The 21,918-nt window shown below is 41.4% G+C and overlaps 1 protein-coding gene across 1 annotated transcript in view; it reads left to right on the top strand.

Annotated features, from left to right (window-relative positions):
* Positions 1 to 7,922, top strand: part of acbd6 (acyl-CoA binding domain containing 6) — a 62,142-nt gene extending 54,220 nt beyond the window's left edge. The window contains exons 7-8 of the mRNA XM_079646714.1: positions 2,626 to 2,656; positions 6,371 to 7,922. Of these exons, the coding sequence (XP_079502840.1) occupies positions 2,626 to 2,656; positions 6,371 to 6,525 (186 nt within the window). The 3' untranslated portion in view covers positions 6,526 to 7,922. The remainder of the gene's footprint in view (positions 1 to 2,625; positions 2,657 to 6,370) is intronic.
* The last annotated feature ends 13,996 nt before the right edge of the window (positions 7,923 to 21,918 follow it).

Here is a 21,918-nt window from a genome sequence, read left to right on the forward strand (position 1 = left end):
ACACGATAGAGAAAACACCAAGATGAAAAAATCTAATCCATCTCATTTACCGACGAACATTTCTACTAAAGACCAGGCAAAAAGTGGGGGGAAACTATTCTGCACCCCGTGCAACTGTGTGTTGGAGCATAAGAGAAAACCGACGGTGACGACCCACTTTGATTCATTCAAACATTCGAAAATGCTTTCTGCTGCTGCGGACAAGAAAGCCATTCAACTCACGTTCACCGAGGGATCAACCTCCAAAACCCTTTTGAGGGCTACAAGAAACGAAGTGAGTAGCCTACAAGACTGAAGCTGCAGATAACGAACGAGTAAATGAAAACGGAATGAGGCGGAGAAGTGTGTGTGCGTGTGCGTGTGTGTGGGGGGGGGGGTGTGTGTGTGTGTGTGTGTGTGTGTGTGTGTGTGTGTGTGAGATTAAAAAAGCCCAATTGCTTTTACAATAAATAAACATTGAATGTGTTTAATTGAATAATAAAGGGGTTTAACGTTAGTGGCAGGTTGTGTGTGAGAGAGAATAAATAAGACAGCCCAATATTTAAAAAAATTGTTATTCTTTTTCCCCGCATATTTAGCATATTCCGCAACTTTCCACATATTTCGCAACTTCCCGCAATTTCACCACATAAAATCACATAAAAAAAGCATGTTTGATCGCATAATCAAGGATTTTTGCCCGCGTTTTTCTGGAGGGTCAAGCCACTACCTCTGAAGTAAAACCCTAATGTTGGGCTATAAAGGAACTACAGCACGGTCACATGACTTCACGTCACCACCGCTAAGCTAAAGGAGGCTAATGTTGGGCTATAAAGGAACTACAGCACGGTCACATGACTTCACGTCACCACCGCTAAGCTAAAGGCGGCTAATGTTGGGCTATAAAGGAACTACAGCACGGTCACATGACTTCACGTCACCACCGCTAAGCTAAAGGTGGCTAATGTTGGGCTATAAAGGAACTACAGCACGGTCACATGACTTCACGTCACCACCGCTAAGCTAAAGGCGGCTAATGTTGGGCTATAAAGGAACTACAGCACGGTCACATGACTTCACGTCACCACCGCTAAGCTAAAGGAGGCTAATGTTGGGCTATAAAGGAACTAAAGCACGGTCACATGACTTCACATCACCACCGCTAAGCTAAAGGAGGCTAATGTTGGGCTATAAAGGAACTACAGCACGGTCACATGACTTCAGGTCACCACCGCTAAGCTAAAGGTGGCTAATGTTGGGCTATAAAGGAACTACAGCACGGTCACATGACTTCACATCACCACCGCTAAGCTAAAGGAGGCTAATGTTGGGCTATAAAGGAACTACAGCACGGTCACATGACTTCACGTCACCACCGCTAAGCTAAAGGAGGCTAATGTTGCGCTATAAAGGAACTACAGCACGGTCACATGACTTCACGTCACCGCCGCTAAGCTAAAGGTGGCTAATGTTGGGCGTGAAGACGTTTAGTCGTCTCATTTAGACACTTGTTTGCAACCGCCGTTTTTAAATCCACCAGTTGGGTATTTACTGACGTATTTTATGTCGTTGAACAAAACGTTAAAATCTCTTCAGCTTGAGTTAACCACAGACCTTATTTCAGCCTAACAACCAAAAACACATTCAGAAAACCATTGAAGAGGGAACAGGAAGTGCTAAAATGCTGACCCATTTCCAGGACTTAGGACTCATTCCCGCACCAATCAAATGGATGAGAGTAGAGGAAGAAACCCAAAACAGGAGAGCTGCAGGAGAGGGCAAAGAATAATGCATTTCTTTGTGAGATATTTCCACTGCAGTGACATTTTACAGCACGTGAGGACATGTCAGAGCCTTCGCTGGATTGTAATCTGTCTGTGAGCGTTGGAGGCCGCTGGGCTCTTGTTCTGAGGCAACAGTTTGACCATTCATCATCATTATGAGGTGCAAAGGCAGTGATTAAGAGCTGAGTCCTGCTGATGAAGCCTGTCATATATTGTATCTTATTATACACACACACACACACACACACACACACACACACACATACACACACACACACACACACACACACACACACACACACACACACACACACACACACACACACACTATCCCATCCCTGTCCCCCATCCACAGTTCTAATAAGAGTTATACCTCTACTATTGAACCCTTGACCCCAAGTTTCATCTTTAACCCACACACACAAATACACAGAAATATCACGAATAGTATTCTCTGACACCTTTTTTGCGTAAGGGTCACACAGCCTCCGTGTTTAAAAGAATGAATAAGACTTTTAAATGAATTTAGGGCTGCGTAATTTAGCAAAATGTTATCCACATTGCAAAATGGACAAAAAAGGACAAAATCTACAATATACAAATCACACTGAGCTCAATATTTAGTAAATGAAAACTCCCTCTGGAGAGAACACATGTTTTTTAGCCTTTGCAGACCATTAACATGCACTAAAACCTATATAGCACTCTCTAAACGAGAGGGAAACCCCCAAAAAAGCAGAATAGGGCTATCTATATCTCATCGTCTCATCATTTGCAGATTTCATCGTCGAGTAAATTCGTTTTTCTCACAGTAAATATTTTGTTTATGTGATTTTAATAAGAGTTGTTTTGTGTCTTGCAGGATAATGAAGGACAGACGGCGCTACATTACGGTAAGAAGGCCTCTCTTACTCTTCTCTAGGTCCTTGTAGTAAACGTCCTGTCAGTGTGAGTTCTCTCTTCACTCACAGCTTCTTGTTTTTACCCAAGATTTTTCTTTACCCGCTCCATTCCTCTTTTTATTTCAGTTTCTCACCCAGTTTCCTCTCGTGTGTGTGTGAGCATGTGAGGGGGGTGTGTGTGTGTGTGTGTGTGTGTGTGTGTGTGTGTGTGTGTGTGTGTGTGTGTGTGTGTGTGTGTGTGTGTGTGTGTGTGTGTGTGTGTGTGTGTGTGTGTGTGTGTGTGTGTGTGTGTGTGTGTGTGTGTGTGTGTGTGTGTGTGTGTGTGTGTGTGTGTGTGTGTGTGTGTGTGTGTGTGTGTGTGTGTGTGTGTGTGTGTGTGTGTGTAATAATCGGCATCTCCCAGAGGAAATCAGCACAGGTCCTCAGACTCCCCTGACCCTCTCGTGCCCCAACACACACTCCTCCCAGAGGGGCGTGTCCCCCGTCCTCTGTGTGTGTGTGTGTGTGTGTGTGTGTGTGTGTGTGTGTGTGTGTGTGTGTGTGTGTGTGTGTGTGTGTGTGTGTGTGTGTGTGTGTGTGTGTGTGTGTGTGTGTGTGTGTGTGTGTGTGTGTGTGTGTGTGTGTGTGTGTGTGTGTGTGTGTGTGTGTGTGTGTGTGTCTGCACCATCTGTTCCCCTTGCTTGGTGGCATCAGTGTGGGCATCACCCACCGGGAATATCACCACACACACACTTGATGATGGGGCATAACAAAAATGACTGATAAACATAAGCGATGAAGTCTCTCTCTCTCTCTCTCTCTCCCTCCCTATCTCTCATCTTTCTCTCTCCCTCTCTCTCTCTCTCCCTATCTCTCATCCCTCTCTCTCTCTCTCTCTCTTTGCACAGGGCCACGCGGCTGCATTGATTAATGGAGGGTTTACTGCTCACCATAAATTGTTCCCCTTCCTCTACGGCTCCCCGAGGGCCGGACACTTTTTACAGCTCAAGGCCCAGGCCAGACACCTGGCACGTGCGCGCACACACACACACACACACACACACACACACACACACACACATACACATACACATACACATACACATACACATACACACATACACATACACACACACACACACACACTGCTTGCTAAATAAAATAGTGTTTAGAGCAACAAGAGGAGGATAGCTGGGGAAATAAGCCAAGCTTTGTTAGTCTGATCCTGCTGAGATGGATTCTTGTAGTGTTTGATACTCACACTACTCCTGCTATTCATGCACACACACTCGCTTACACACTTGGATGCATTCCGATGTATCATGAGATCTCACACACACACACACACACACTGACACACACACACACACACACACACACACACACACACACACACACACACACACACACACACCAACACAGAGAAATAGTGTTTGATTCTCTCCTGCTGTTTATGGACACACACTTTCTTACTCACTTGCATTGTGGCATCATATCTCTCTCTCACACACACACACACACACACACACACACACACACACACACACACACACACACACACACACTGAATAAAATATAGTTTCAATAAATATATTGTAATATAGTGGCAAGAGGAAGACTGCGTGCGTTGCTGACACAAAAAAAGCCATGCTTAGTTCTTCTGAATCTGGTTCTGGTAGTGTTTGCTTTTTATGCACACACACTTTCTTACACACACACACACACCGGGCCAAAAAGAGTCTTACCAGTGTGTTAAAAATAAGCCTAAAATATGCCAAGATTTGTTAGTCTGACTCTGCTGAAAGATAAGTGTTTGATACTCTCCTGCCAATCATGCACACACACACACACTCCCTAATACACACACACACGCATTCCGATGTATCATCATATCTCTCACATACACACACACACATACACTCACACACATCCCTGGGCTGGAGGTTAAAAAGCCCGGCTGTCAATCAGGCGGCTGCTGACATCAGCGATCATGGCGCCGGCCCTTTAAGAGAGGAGCACTCAGACTATAACACCCCTTGTTGTTAAACACCAAATATGTGCAATATGTGCAATATATATATATATGCCGTTAATAACTGTGCAATATATACCTGGCTGCTATATCTTCAGAAGATGTGTAGTTTGTAAATTGTGTAATTTCTATAATGTTTTTATCTTTTGTATGCATGCTTTAGTTTAGGGACATTAAGCTGGCTTTGGCTCTCTTCTGCTGTAACAATGTACATTTCCCCTCTGTGGGACTAATAATGGGATTCTGATTCTGATGAGGGGGGTGATGAGGGAGATGGGGGGGGGGGGGTGAGGTGCATCGGGAAGCAAAGACCTGCTAACTGGGTTAAGAAAGTGCAACCCCCCCTGATAGAGAGGGAGAGAAGACCCTTTTAGCGGGGCACAAATTGCCAATGGGGCAGAAATGAAGCGTTCAGAGGATCTGGGGTCCAGTGGTGTCAGAGCCGGCTGGAGATGGGCTTTTCATTAACTGCAGCGCTGTGCAGTATGAAGAGGAGGATCGTTCACTGAAGCTGCTCTCAACAGCCTGACAGGAACAAATGAGCTGCACGGAGGCGTCACACTTTCATATTAACACTTTATACAGATGAGAAGTGAGAGCAATAACTAATCAGCCTAATAGATGATGTCCTTTGTATTTCTCTTGACCGCTTTTCCTTAACCTACACTGGGAAATGTCATGAGGGCATGGGAAGGAGGATTCATCAGGACTTAGGAAACAACAACTGTGCTGCTCAGAGAATCCGACTGCACTTACTCTAAAGGCTACGTCATTATGTGAAGACGGATGTTATTGATGTGCGTCGCTTTAAATGTTGCTGATGCGAGGATTTGTTGAACAGTAGTGTCTTCTTTAATAGGGATAGGGAGGTGCCTCTACTTTAAAGAGTCCTCTCCTGCTGATGATCAGCTGTATATCAGTATGTAGTGTCTCTACTTTAAAGAGTCCTCTCCTGCTGATGTTCAGGTGTATATCAGTATGTAGTGTCTCTACTTTAAAGAGTCCTCTCCTGCTGATGTTCAGGTGTATATCAGTATGTAGTGTCTCTACTTTAAAGAGTCCTCTCCTGCTGATGTTCAGGTGTATATCAGTATGTAGTGTCTCTACTTTAAAGAGTCCTCTCCTGCTGATGTTCAGGTGTATATCAGTATGTAGTGTCTCTACTTTAAAGAGTTCTCTCCTGCTGATGTTCAGGTGTATATCAGTATGTAGTGTCTCTACTTTAAAGAGTCCTCTCCTGCTGATGTTCAGGTGTATATCAGTATGTAGTGTCTCTACTTTAAAGAGTCCTCTCCTGCTGATGTTCAGGTGTATATCAGTATGTAGTGTCTCTACTTTAAAGAGTCCTCTCCTGCTGATGTTCAGGTGTATATCAGTATGTAGTGTCTCTACTTTAAAGAGTCCTCTCCTGCTGATGTTCAGGTGTATATCAGTATGTAGTGTCTCTACTTTAAAGAGTTCTCTCCTGCTGATGTTCAGGTGTATATCAGTATGTAGTGTCTCTACTTTGAAGAGTCCTCTCCTGCTGATGTTCAGGTGTATATCAGTATGTAGTGTCTCTACTTTAAAGAGTTCTCTCCTGCTGATGTTCAGGTGTATATCATATCAGATTTCATGAAAGGCGTTTTTTATAAATCAAATGATTATTACTGTTATAATAACCCCTCCTTTATTTCCTCCTCTCCTCCTCTCAGCGTCGGCCTGTGAGTTTGCAGAGATCGTGGATCTGCTGCTGAGCTCCGGCGCCGACCCGTCCATCAAAGATCTGGAGGGTTCCCTCCCTGAAGAGGTGACCGAATCCAGCGCCATCTCCTCCCTCCTGCAGCAGCACACGGCTGCCAAAGGATAGACTCCACCCCCTTATCTCCTCCCCTCCATCATCACCTCCTCCCCCATCCCTACAGAGACTCTAACCCCCTCCAGACGTTAGTTAGTAAACCATTTTATCTCCAAAGTTTGATTTCTCTGCCTTCCCTCTTTGTGGACTGAAGGGTGTAAACATTAGACTCGTGAAATGTTTATTTTATTTATCTGAATATTGTTTATTGAATTTAACGCCCGGTGGGGTTGGGTGATATGACGCTCACTGTCTTTAAGATTCTTGCTGTACTGAAGTTGTTCTACAAATAGATATCCCTAATAATGCAAATCACGAACAGGAAGTAGTCTCTTCTGCAGCTCGGTGAACCCGGACATGTTGAGGACCCCAACGTTGTATGTAGAGTAGGGTCCCCAGCACATAGAAACAGCCGGATGCTAAGCTGCATACGTTGGGCAATGTGCACAATTAGCATAAGTTGCATTAGTTAGCATATGCAGACGATAGCTAAAACATGTCTTTGCCTATTTGGAGTGGCTTTGGAGGTTATTGAGGATCCACTTCTGACACCTTCAGGGTCAAAATGTCCGTTTTGCCTAGAAAGTGGTCTTATCTGTGCTCTCCTTGGGCTGATTTTGATTACCATGAGTCGCGTTGAGACCATTAGCTATAGAGAGCCCAAGATGAACATTATTACCTCTACTTTGGGCAATTTTCTTTCAAATATATAAGAAATCTCTCCAATCGTAATGATCCAGAGTCCCCTGAAACGTCATAATCAACCAAAGATGTGTCAAAATCAGCCCACATACAGTCGAAAACAAATATGGCCACTTTCTGGTTAAAAAACTGCCATTGTTTATCCTGAAGATGTCAGAAATGGATCCTCAATAACCTCCAAAACCACTCCCAAATCAGCCAAGCCATTTATTAGCTATTGTATGCATATCCTAATTAACCCTTCTTATGCTAATTGTGCAATTTGACAAACATATATGCAGGTTAGCGTCCGGCAGATTCTATGAGCTGGAGACCCTACTTTACATTTCTATCATAAAACGTTGGGGTTTCAACATCTCCAGGTTCCCAACTACGAGCTGCAAAAAGACTAAAAAGAGAGGTTCATGAGTGTGATGGAACATCTGGATTCATCCGGTGTTTCAGCGACCGGACGAACCAAAAACTGACAATTCCATTCATCAAAATACTGTACACTACTTCAGCAGAATCTCATCACGTTCATATATGTATATATTGTTCTCACTGTATGAAATGACATACTGTAATTAAATATTTGTACATATCACCCACTCCTACTGCCCAGGCCTTTTAGTCTGGCTCCGCCCCCTCTGAGTATTTCTTCATCATTCAGTTGTTTCAGGAATGCTTTAATCATGTCATTAATCACATTAAAGTCTTCAACAAGTCGTTCCCTCTGATGTTTTCTCTCAACAAGTGTCACATTGAATCTCTTGTTTCACATTATCTCTCACTAAAAAGCTACTTTAATTTAAATTTCAGACGATTAAAAAAGTCACCATAAACCCAAGTGTTGAAAACCACAGAAAATATTAAGTAGTGTAAACTTAACATAAAAAAAACAGGTTCTACTAACTTCAATATTTTGAGTTCCTGCAACATTTTCTTAGTTTTTGAGATTTTGAACCAACAGGCCGATATAGATCGAAACTGTACACACTCTACTGTACACAATATACTGTACAAAATATACACACAATATACTGTACACACTGCTATACAGTAAATAATGTACACAATATACTGTACACACTGACTCTACTGTACACAATATACTGAACACACTGACTCTACTGTACACAATATACTGAACACACTGACCCTACTGTACACAATATACTGAACACACTGACTCTACTGTACACAATATACTGAACACACTGACTACTGAACACAATATACTGAACACACTGACTCTACTGTACACAATATACTGAACACACTGACTCTACTGTACACAATATACTGAACACACTGACCCTACTGTACACAATATACTGAACACACTGACTCTACTGTACACAATATACTGAACACACTGACTACTGAACACAATATACTGAACACACTGACTCTACTGTACACAATATACTGAACACACTGACTCTACTGTACACAATATACTGAACACACTGACTCTACTGTACACAATATACTGAACACACTGACTCTACTGTACACAATATACTGAACACACTGACCCTACTGTACACAATATACTGAACACACTGACTCTACTGTACACAATATACTGAACACACTGACTCTACTGTACACAATATACTGAACACACTGACTCTACTGTACACAATATACTGAACACACTGACTCTACTGTACACAATATACTGAACACACTGACCCTACTGTACACAATATACTGAACACACTGACCCTACTGTACACAATATACTGAACACACTGACTCTACTGTACACAATATACTGAACACACTGACCCTACTGTACACAATATACTGAACACACTGACCCTACTGTACACAATATACTGAACACACTGACTCTACTGTACACAATATACTGAACACACTGACTCTACTGTACACAATATACTGAACACACTGACCCTACTGTACACAATATACTGAACACACTGACCCTACTGTACACAATATACTGTACACAACAACACTGCCTCTTATGTCATGTTTTTGGATGTTCTCCAAAGATAACCAACACATGGTCCGAATTACTCGTCCTCAAGTCCCTCTGATCAGCACACACACACACACACACACACACACACACACACACACACACACACACACACACACACACACACACACACACACACACACACACACACACACACACACACACACACACACCAGATGAGGATACACTAAATCTGGATCGCGGATCTTAACTACAGCTTCACGAAGACGCAAATGCACATTTTGTACACAACAGCAGGGACAAAGCCTAATCCTTTACTCTCTAACACTCCCTCAACCCCCCCCCCCCCCCATCTCTCACCCCCCCCCCCCCCTCTCATCCCCCAATGTTTTTTCTAAACTGGAAATCTGTCCCTTCACCAGGCGTTAGATAACTTTAGATAACGGCCTACACATGGATAGATAGATGGATAGATGGATAGATAGATATATACACTGAACAAAAATATAAATGCAACACTTTTGTTTTTGCTCCCATTTTTCATGAGATGAACTCAAAGATCTAAAACATTTTCTACATACACAAAATAACCATTTCTCTCAAATATTGTTCACAAATCTGAAACAATCTGTGATAGTGAGCACTTCTCCTTTGCCGAGATAATCCATCCCACCTCACAGGTGTGGCATATCAAGATGCTGATTAGACAGCATGATTATTGCACAGGTGTGCCTTAAGCTGGCCACAATAAAAGGCCACTCTGAAACGTGCAGTTTTGCTTTATTGGGGGGGTCTGGGGGGGTCCGAAAACCAGTCAGTATCTGGTGTGAGGGTTAGGGTTAGGGTAATGTTGTGAATCGAGTGGCCCATGGTGGTGGTGGGGTTATGGTATGGGCAGGCGTATGTTATGGACAACGAACACAGGCCACTCGACTTTATTTGTATAGCCCCTTTCATGCAAAGCAACCCAAAGTGCTTTACAGAACAAGAAGGAAACATAACAACAATATTAAAATAAATACAGAACAAGATAAAACATCTACAGTGACCCTAATGAGATTCTCTTGAAGTAAAGCTGACAAGAAATACAAATATGTTCAAATAAAAGCAAAACAGTAAACCGTGGACAATGATACCGGTGAGAATTGAAAGTGAACCCAAATTAAAAATCATATTAAATGTATTATCCCACTTATTACCCGCCTACATGCTAAACAAAGAAATGACTTGACTCACAATATTGATTATAAATGATTTTATTGATTTAAAAATGATCAGATTGCTTCCACTAAGAAGTCTTTCAAGATTCAAAGGTGTTATGCTCAGCAGTTACTCGGTAAAATTTGGCAATGAAATTCTTCTGACCTGAGCTCCTCCCACAATGCAACATATATAATAAAATAAAGAAATAGTGCAAGAAGTCTATCTACATGTAAACAGAATATGATATGTACAAGAACAGAATATGAAATTAAATAATGTACATTAGGACGAAATGAAGTTCCACTGCGTACAGCGTACCGTGCTCCTGTTATGGATGGAAGAAAAAGGGTAATAACAAAGGCTCTGAATTAGCCCTGAGCGAAAAAATGCTAACGCACTTAGCACAAAACTCACGTTAAAATACCCTTATTACTTATCGGATCTGCACAAACAAGATATCGATGAGCAAGCTCAGATTGCACAAATTCCAGACATATAAGTATCATCACTGAGCGATCAGAACTCGCGACATGGGAAACAAAACCAGACATCACATGACGTAGCATTATGGAGCAAACACGGGACATAGTCTTACCTTGGGCTGTTGTTCTGATCAAAAGTTGTGTTCAATGGCATTATAACGATAAAACGCTGCTGAAGGTTAATCCATAGGTTAATCAATGTTTCTGTCCCTTTGAAATGATTACTGATAATCCATCTTCATATTTATATCAATAACAGAGATTTCATATTAGCTGCTACGAGAGTGTGTGACAGCTTCCTGTTTTAGGCATTCTGGCTACGCATCACTCATTCACCAATGGGTAATGTTTAGATGGATTTTAGGAACTTCCCCTCGATTCTATTGGCTCTAACGGTTAAAAAGAGGTGTCAATCATCAAAATCGAACGAGGGGGCCATAGATATGGAAAATGCACCCAAATGACCCCAGAAGGTTTTTTTTTGCTAAATCTCACTAAAAAGGTCAAATGTCACTTGGTTTATTAATGTAACCCTTTTAGAAGTGAAGATATAGTCAATTTTTCTGGGAATCTGATTTTTCGAGCCTGAGGCCTGAAAAACAGGCTCGGGGCTTAACTGGTTAAAAACGGTCTCCTGGCGGGAAATAGCAGAATGTTCACATTGACCATTTCACAGTTTCGCTTCTCTAATGGGAACATTTGCTGATTTTCTTAAAATAAAAGTTAGTGTATTTGTTTCTCTTGTATTGTATGTGTACTTATACTCATAATACGTTATGTACATTTACCTGATTCAACACTTCGACTGACGCACCATTCTCAATGCAGTCTTTTTACTCTAACGGTTTATTTTTTCAGTTTATTATATGTCGTTTTTAGTACTTATAAGGCTCTGAATACTTGCTCCACCCTGCCTTCACTTTTACAAACTCCATCGTTCCTAGGGCTGAACGATTAATCGATTTTAAATCGAAATCGCGATTTGAAATGATGCGATGATCAAATCGCAAAGCCTGCGATTTCTTTTTTTTTAACATTTTTTTTGTTGTTCTTCTTGTGTGTCAGTCATCCACACCAATCAGAAGTGCTGTGCTCCACATGTACCAGCCATTGTTAACCAATCAGAAGTGGCCCATGATAGAAGGTGATAGACAGATTGATCCAATCACCTGCCAAGTATTATTGAAAGTGCCTGCCCTTTCCAGATGGCTTCCAATGGAGCTCTCCTAGATGGTTTGGTGAACCATCTGAGTCAGGTTAGTAATGCTCCATCACATGTTTCTATCACAGGGAGAATCTTAAACTGAAGCTTGACTTTAAAGCAACCCAACGGAAGTTTCATGTAAGTTTAGTTCTTTCACTCGTAGCTCGGGCTGCGGGGGGGCTAGAGACGGGAGCATGTTGATGCGACCTTCCTACCCGGAGATATGGCCGCATGTTACAATAAACTTCCATTGGGTCGCTTAAAAACAAATATCGCAAATCGAATCGCAATATCTGTCAGAAAAATCGCAATTACATTTTTGCCCAAAATCGTGCAGCCCTAATCGTCCCTCAATGATATTTCCTGAGTCTCCTCTGGTGGATTTTGAGAGGGGAAGTCTCTAGCACTCCCTCACCCTTCGCACTCTCATCCCCCAATGTTTTTCCTAACCAGTAGGCTACAGTCTATTGTGTAAGTGTGATGTGTACAGTTGGTTGTCACGTCTCCACACCCCTGCCTTCACTTTTTAAAACTCCAGCCGGCCTCCCTTTATGATATTTCCTGCGTCTTTTCTCATGAATTTTGAGGAGGGGAAGTTGAGAGGAAGCCTTTTTGAGTATTCTCTGGGTGACTCTGAGACACACAATCCCACAAAGAGACGAGCGGTTGTTTTGAATTCATCCCGCGCGCAGCCATTAGGCCCCGTTCTCTCTCTAAAGCCTGTTTGGGGCCCGTTTCGTCTCCTCGCTGCGTCCTAAAGCGCGTTACAGCGCTGGGAGGTAAGAGAGGGTGACGGCAGCCCTGCCCCCCCCCCTCCAGACTCTGACACTAAGCCCATTATGCTTCCATTATGGCCTTCAATCTCCCTCTGAGCGTCTCTCTGTGTGACACCGCAGCTCCTCCCTCTCCAACCGCAGACTTCTTCAGCCGCTCGCAATATTCATGCATTTTATCTGAGGTGAAAAGTACTATTTTTTTAGTTTTTTAAATGTAGTACAGTTTGGAGGCTCTGCTACTTTGCTTGAGTGCTTTTATTTCGTGCAACTACGTTTAACTTGGTTTGAAATAAAGCTTTGTTTCTTTACAGTGTCGCCGAAATGAGAATTCAAGAGTCTGAGTTTAGCTTGAATAACGTTCACAAAAAAACAGTTAAAGTTTGCACGTTAGTGTTTAAGGTTTCCTCCTCACCTTGGTTTTATACTGATTGAGTCCCTTAAAGAGTTACCGTGACACAAAATACCTTCAGAACCAAACCAAAGGAGAAAAAACTATGTTCGAGTTTATGATACAAATCAACCAAAATGTGTGTTGTTGATATTAGCAGGAAATGTAATCCGATTTTCGTGTGAACTTCAGCTGGAATACAGATGTGCTCCTAAACGTTTTGATGCAGACAAAAGAGTGTGTGTGCTGGTTCCGATGTGTGTGTTGTCAGTGACCTGTGATGGTGTGTGATGTGTGCGCCTCTTAAACAATTCCTCCTCAGAGGTTCCTCCATCTCTCCTCCTCTCTCTCCGTTTACCTTTCTCTCTCTCTCTACTAAAAGCAATACCATGTTGCTTCTCTGGCCAGATCCTAATGCAGCCCCCCCCCCTTCACACACACACACACACACACACACACACACACACACACGCACACGCACACGCACAAACACAGACATGCATACACACACACACACACACACAGGCAATGTGGCTGGGAACACAACAGTATGCAGAATCCCTGTGTGTGTGTGTGTGTGTGTGTGTGTGTGTGTGTGTGTGTGTGTGTGTGTGTGTGTGTGTGTGTGTGTGTGTGTGTGTGTGTGTGTGTGTGTGTGTGTGTGTGTGTGTGTGTGTGTGTGTGTGTGTGTGTGTGTGTGTGTGTGTGTGTGTGTGTGTGTGTGTGTGTGTGTGTGTGTGTGAGAGGCTCTTTTCTGCTTTGTTAGATGGTCTGCAAAGCGTTCAAAGAACTGAGGTTAAGTAAAATAACACAACATTTCCCTTTGAAGTATTGTGAATTAAATAAAGTAGTAATCAATTAAAATGCTCAAGCAAAGTCAAAGTATTTCACATTGGTCATTGAGTGAATGTATACTCTTTCACAGCATAAAAGCCCAGAATAATAAACATATTACCATCACTACAGTATTTATCATGTGTGACCCCCCCCCCCCCCCCCCCCCCCTCTGCAGCAGGATGATTAGAGTAAAAAAGGCCTGTTCCATATACAGTAGTGTTTCCTCTCCTGTAGTGTGATTTACAGCATTTACTCAAGTAGAAGTATTTCACATTTGTAATTGAGTAATTACAAATAAAAACCTCAAGCATACGACACTATGACCCAGAATAATAAAGATATGATCCTCACTACAGTATGGAGCGTGTCTCATTGCAGCCGGATGATTATACTTCCACGTGAACCAGCAGCTCCCAACCTTCAGGTGTCATCGCTCTCCACTCGCTCCATCTTCCCTTCGGATCATCGTTCACCTCCTGCCGTCGTTTGGGGAGAGAAATCTCCTGTCGTCTCGACTCTCCGGGCCCAAACACATCCTCTCTGATTTGCATGTTAATGTATTCCCTTTCGCCTTCAGACGTTTCCTTCAGGAAGTTCGTAATAAAAGCCTCTCGATCGATGATAATGGAATTCGAGCTGCCTGTGTTTGTCATCTTCTCAAAAGCAACAGTGGTGGAGTTTCCTCAGATTTATTTGTATACTAGTGCTGTAAGTGGCGTGTAAATTATCCTAACTGTCCGTGTGGCTTTCTGTCTTTGTAAGGCCGCACTATTAGAGCCTATCCATTAATGCCCAAGCCCCAATCAATGCTTAAATACAAATCAGCTCGATTTGTGGCGTTTTATGCAAACGTGCAAACTGCAACCGGGGCTTCGCTTTTTGTTTTTATAATGTAACAGGAATGGCTAAAACACAGAGGAATCGATAACACTTAAGTTTGGGTTTTGTTGGCTCAGACGAGCGCTGCACATTGCTGCATACAAATGAGTTTCATACAGATGTACGCGGGTGTAATTTCATTATAATTCTATGCATAGTTAGCCAACACCACAGGAGCAGGGAATACATCCAGCGTGACCTGAGAGGATTTAGCCGAGCAGAGACTGAGAAGAACAGCAGTAACGGCCCGTCCACACACAGGCATTAAAAAGATCTTTCAAAGCTTCGCCCGTTCACTTGAATGGGGTGACGTAGAAGATTTTTAATCTTCGCCGAACTGCATTGTGGGGAGCGGAGCATGGCTTTGCAAGCATCGTGAGCATCAAAAGTTGAGCAATGTTCAACTTTTGATGCTCCCAATGCTTTCGAAGCTGGCATCAGCCAATCAAATCCCGTTTATGCAAATCCCACCAGTGCAAGCGCTAGCCAATCAAACCGCGTGCAAGCTGGGAGAGCTAGACCGCAGTTCCTTTCCTCATATTCCAAACGAGATATTACGGTAGCAAATCACCCGGTTCTTTACGACCAGAACTATTTACCGGGATACAAACCGGAGGAACCAGGCATGGAGGGAGGTGACAGAGACAGTGGGTGAAACTGGTAGGTTTTCTCCTGTTTGGAGAGTTTATATCCTGTTTACTTCGTTTTAACATTGCTATTGCTTTGTATGTCGGGGGCGGGAGATTCATGTGATTGGTTGTTGGTCGCGTTGCTCGCAAAAAATCGCCAAGCTTCAGACACGCCCAACTTCAAGATTTTTGAAGATTTTTTTCATGCCTGTGTGTGGACGGGCCGTAAGATTAGAGGTGTGTGTAGTATTATTTAATTCCTTAATTAAAGGTGACCTATCATGCAAAATGCACTTGTATTCATGAACATGTGTCCCCGGTGTTCCAGGGAACTCACCAAGTGTCAGAAAACACAACCCTCTCTATTTTCCTCCATACCCAAATCTCTTAAAAAGGGGCTGCAACGGATCTGATACAGACTGATCCAGATTTGAACACTTCTATGACGTCACAGAAGTGGCGCTAAGGCTATTGGGCCAACTCCACCAATCAGGAGGAGGCAGCCACGGACATTGCCGTTGGAAAGCTCTGGAGACGCTGTAGTACATATGCCAGGCCTGTAGATGGTGCTGTTCTCACAGAATCAGCCCATGATGCAAAGACAGTGTTCAATTGAGCGAAATGAGGAATGGCTAAAATGCATGATCTGTTTGGTATTTTGAAAAATAAAAAGTATAAATATGCCTTATATAGGTATGGTCCTACACTATATTATTCAAATATAGCATGGTAGGTCCACTTTAAGACACCAGAATATAGATGAAAAAGCAGGAATTTAATGCAGAAATATGGGGATGATCGTGTAAACATAAAATTCATAAACAATCCTTTAACCTTTGTTTTTGTTGACTGTTTTGTTTGTTTGTAAAAATCACCACCAGTTCTCTTGTACACCTTATTTTCTAACTTTTCCAATACAAGTTTTACACTTCTATTGGGATTTAATGGTCAAAATAACTAATTTAAACAAAATGAAACCTTAATTTTGCGAGAAAAAAAAGGCAGAAATGTGGAATATTTTTGAGTGTAGTTAAAACAAGGGGACAAAAAGTAGATGGATGATTACAGCATGGTGTATGTGGAAGTTAAGTCAATCAAAATGCCATATTAAAGACCACATGTGCGATACATTTGAATAAAAGACTTGTTAATGTAAGTAGTGACGATTATCAGAGCGTATGGAACCATCCATGTTGTTTTTGTGCCAATTAGATGAAAAAACAATTTTCTGACATAAATAGCATTTAAAAAAACGCGTCAACAGGAAGTGAAAAACTCATTGAAATGCTTTTATTTAAAGCACATGGCCTTATACCTTGCATACATTATCCTAGCTGCCAAAAGACTTGTCCTCTTATTGTCGCTTGACACATATATTTGCTCAGTCTCTGTTTACCCTGATAGAAGAGCATGGTCGACCTTTACCTAGCGCAGAGGTCACCAACTACATTTGTCCAGGGCCAAAATTATTCCTAGAGGCACTAATGGGGGCCAGCGATTTGTATATAGCCTGAAACTGCTGTAGTAAGAGACAGTTTTGATTCCTAGCATGATCTCCCATGTTCCCCTTTAAACTGTGGGATTTCTCTGGAAGTGTTTCCTTGTACGATGTGACGGTCAAAGGACAGAGGGTCTAAGGACAGAGGGTCTAAGGACAGAGGGTCTAAGGACAGAGGGTGTCGTATTGTCATACTGTCATTCTGTACAAACTGTGAATTCCACTGAGACAAATGTAACATTTGTGATATTGGCTTATATAAATAAACATTGATTGATTGATAGCAACCCGTCTACGTCCATGCTAAGTTGTGAGCATCAATTTAAACAGGTTATCGTTGGTTTTTACCCCTATTTTCTGGCGGGAATTTGACTCCGCATGCTAACATTATCATTGTTAGCATTTAGCTCAACACCCTGCTTTGCTCAAATATAGCATTGAAGAGCTGCTAGCATGGCTGTAGATCCTCTGAATTAGAATTTTTTTCTTTAACATAAAGAGAAATTAAGAGAAGAGTGTTACTAAGAGAATTATAATGGACAGATATGTTTGTGACACTTTGGCTTTGAAAAGCATGTACTTGATTGTTACTCCAAATCCAAGGTCCAGGGTTGGGGTTGGCTGATGGGTGTGGTGTTAAGGCGCCAGATGAACCTGCCATGTGTGGTAGGCTGAAGAACTCAGAGTCGTTACGCCAGTTGGACCTCCTGCTGAGTCACTCACCTGCATCACAGAGAGCCGAGTTGGCGGAGGCTCTCTCTCGTGTCCCGGTGGGGGAGTAAGTCTCCTGGTTCTGGCTCACTAGGGGACTGTCGGATTTACTGGCATTGATGCTTCTGTACTTTTTGATGTGGGTTTTTCGGGGATCCCTGAGGGTCCCCCGTCTTAAGGGGGGGGGGGGGGGGGGGGCTGCGATGCCCCCTGTGGGTTCATCTGGAGAGGGTGTGGCTGTGCCCAGCCTTGATTGCAGTAACTGCTCTCTCCTAAAGGCACCCGGTTTGGTTTGGTTGAGTATTCTGTTGCTACTTCAGTTGCTTTACTTTGTGCACCTCGACACCCTCACACATACACGTCCATGCAACCCTCACCCTGCATTTACACTACTGATACCACTGACGTCCACACATCATGCTTTACTCATTTTGCACTTCTTTAATTTGGTTAATTTGAATGACTAAATAAACATCTTGTATTAACCATTGATATGGTGTGTCTCCCACTTTGTTGAGGTCTTTTGAGCCAGGTCATAACATGCAAATTGTCGTTTTTGTAATAAAATGTTCTGTAAGAAAGCTTTTCTTCACAATTCTTGTTATTTTTGTGGTGCATGATTGTATGTGAACTATTAATATATGTTAAGGTAATATATTTCATGGAATTAAAGAGACATTTCTTGTAAAATTACAGTTATAGATATGAATTATTAAAGACAATTACTGTTTTTTTTTAAAGTGTATCCATGTTTTTAATATTACAATAACTTACTGTTAATCAAAAGACATTTTCCGCTACCATTTCTCTGCACTTTTGTACAGTAAAAACGGGTGTTAGAGGAAAATCAGACCCGTGACCTCGGTGGTTAAAGACCCCGGCTGCATTATTCCCTTTATAGCAGCTTGACGTATTTCCATGCAAGCTAACGGGCGGCATATGGACCACATTCCCTCTTTGCCTCAAAGCACAAAGCATATTTCCCTATATTTCACAAAGCACTGTTACAATTAGTTAACAGCACGGGGATTAAGAGAAGATTTGAGATCTGCAATCTGCTGCCATGTCTCTTCAGCAGCGAGAGGATCAGCCGGCATCTGCTTCCCTTTATTTACTCCCTCTCCATCAGAGGTGGGAAGTAGTGGAGTACAAATACTACTTAAGTACATCTTTCTGGTAACAGTACTTTACTCCAATACTTATTTTTCTGACCACTTTTTACTTTGACTTCTTACATTTTTAACCCAAATACCTGTACTTTCTACTTCTTACATGTTGAACTCAAATACTTGTACTTTCTACTTCTTACATGTTGAACACAAATACCTGTACTTTCTACTTCTTACATGTTGAACACAAATACCTGTACTTTCTACTTCTTACATGTTGAACTCAAATACCTGTACTTTCTACTTCTTACATGTTGAACTCAAATACCTGTACTTTCTACTTCTTACATGTTGAACACACATACCTGTACTTTCTACTTCTTACATGTTGAACTCAAATACTTGTACTTTCTACTTCTTACATGTTGAACTCAAATACCTGTACTTTCTACTTCTTACATGTTGAACACACATACCTGTACTTTCTACTTCTTACATGTTGAACTCAAATACCTGTACTTTCTACTTCTTACATGTTGAACTCAAATACTTGTACTTTCTACTTCTTACATGTTGAACTCAAATACCTGTACTTTCTACTTCTTACATGTTGAACTCAAATACCTGTACTTTCTACTTCTTACATGTTGAACACAAATACCTGTACTTTCTACTTCTTACATGTTGAACTCAAATACCTGTACTTTCTACTTCTTACATGTTGAACTCAAATACCTTTACTTTCTACTTCTTACATGTTGAACTCAAATACTTGTACTTTCTACTTCTTACATGTTGAACTCAAATACCTGTACTTTCTACTTCTTACATGTTGAACTCAAATACCTGTACTTTCTACTTCTTACATGTTGAACACAAATACCTGTACTTTCTACTTCTTACATGTTGAACCCAAATACCTGTACTTTCTACTTCTCTCATTTTCCAAACAGGCTGGTTCCTTTAGTCTGAATGTGTGTTTGGTGGCGTGATCATTATTATTTAGAGTCATTGCGTGCCTATTGATTTGAACACGATCCGTGTATCCATCATTTCCTGGTCTTCTCTAAAGAAGAGGGACCAATGGAAACGTTGTCATGTTGCCGTTGGTCACCATGGAAACATTCATTAGCTAACAATGACATTATTGTTCTATTAATATAAAGGGAGGTCAGGTACTCTTTAAAACAGCTGCTAGTTATGGGTACTTTTTACTGAAGTACATTTCAAAGCCTCTTTACTTTGACTTGAGTAAAGAAGTTTAGTCAGTACTTCTACTTTCACCAGAGTATCTTTAAACACGAGTATCTGTACTTCTACTTGAGTAAAGGATGTGTGTACTTTACTTGAGTAAAGGATGTGTGTACTTCTACTTGAGTAAAGGATGTGTGTACTTCTACTTGAGTAAAGGATGTGTGTACTTCTACTTGAGTAAAGGATGTGTGTACTTTAACCCTCTCTGCTCTTCCTGCATCCTTCATGCATCCTTCCGCCCCCCCCCCCCCCCCCCCCAGTGATCATCCATCACTGTTAACCGACCACTGTCCGCTGCTGGGACTAACTGGATCTCCACAATTGAATCGAGGCCTAAGTGTGTGGTAAATGCTCTCAATGGGTAAATGAATTTGCGGGTTAGCTCGCCCTAAGAGCGTTTAGATAAGGGCAAAAATAATAAAAACACCTACGAGAGATATATTTCCTCGTGATATATTGAAAACCAAGCAAATGTTAACTCTCACATTCGTCACCATTACACTGGGAGGAATGGATGCTCCAGAAACAATAAAAAAATAATGAAAACAAGGTATTTTCTTTTGTTCTAAGTACAACAACCTGCCGATACAAGTGAATCGTTGCTTGGTAAGATTTCTTGAAATAATTTGGGATATTTAGATCAATCTGATCCTGTAAATAGCTCTGAAATCTTATTTGAGCTTTATTTACCAGAATCAGGAGATGTTGTGTTACAAAATAAGTCAAAATAAGCCAGAAATGCTTAAAGGTTTTCTGTTTTCTGACATAAATTGGTGATTTTTCCATAAAAATGTAAAAATAATTATGTTTTATGTGAGATACAACAAAAACCTAATCCTAACCCAATAGAGCAAGTGTATATTAGCATGGTAAGAATTCTCGAAATAAGTTGAGATATTTAGTTAAATCCGGTCTTCTAATTAGCTCTGAAATCTTATTTTGAGTTGTATTTTACCAGGATCAGGTCATGATTTGCCCAAAATGCTCAAAAGTTTCCTGTTTTCTGATGCGAATTGGTGATTTTCCCATAAAAATGTAAAAAAAATAACGTGTTTCATGTGAGATACAACTCAAAGAAAAACTAACGCTCACCCAATAGAACAAGTGAATATTAGCTTGGTAAGAATTCTTAAAATAAGATGAGATATTTAGATCAATCAGATCTTGTAAATAGCTCTGAAATCTTATTTGTAACTATATTTGAACAGAATCAGCTCAAAAGTTTTCCGACGAAAAAAGTGTGATTTGCCCCCAAAAAAACCTCATGTGAGATACAACTCTAAATAAGGTGTTTTCAAGAGATTCAAAGATGCATTGTCTAAAACCAATACCCTGAACCTCACTGCATTGTTTCCTCTTAGATCTTATATCCAGTGTAAAAACTATTCTGAGCAGAAATCAGACGTATTCTGGTCGTTTGTGAGTAAAGAGCGAATCAGTCGTAACCCAAAGACAGCTTTATTTTCCTCATATAGATCTGACTGTACACGGTTCATACACAGAAGGCATAAATGAATACATTCAGTGCTCTCTTTACATCTTTTTCAAAGACACATGGCAATAATAATAATAATAATAACAATAATAATAAATAGCGCTCATGAAACAAGACAACACGTTTTCAAACTGTACAAAATTTACAACAAGATGCAAACTGCTGAGACGACACGGACTTAACCAAAGTGTTTGTGTTTGATTCCCCCTCAGCATGTGGCCTTCAGAGGACACGGAAAACAACGTGTGAACAACGAGCACCGAGGAAGCGCTTACATACTGGGA

The sequence above is a fragment of the Notothenia rossii genome, assembly GCF_949606895.1.
Source record: "Notothenia rossii genome assembly, chromosome: 1".
Taxonomy (NCBI): domain Eukaryota; kingdom Metazoa; phylum Chordata; class Actinopteri; order Perciformes; family Nototheniidae; genus Notothenia; species Notothenia rossii.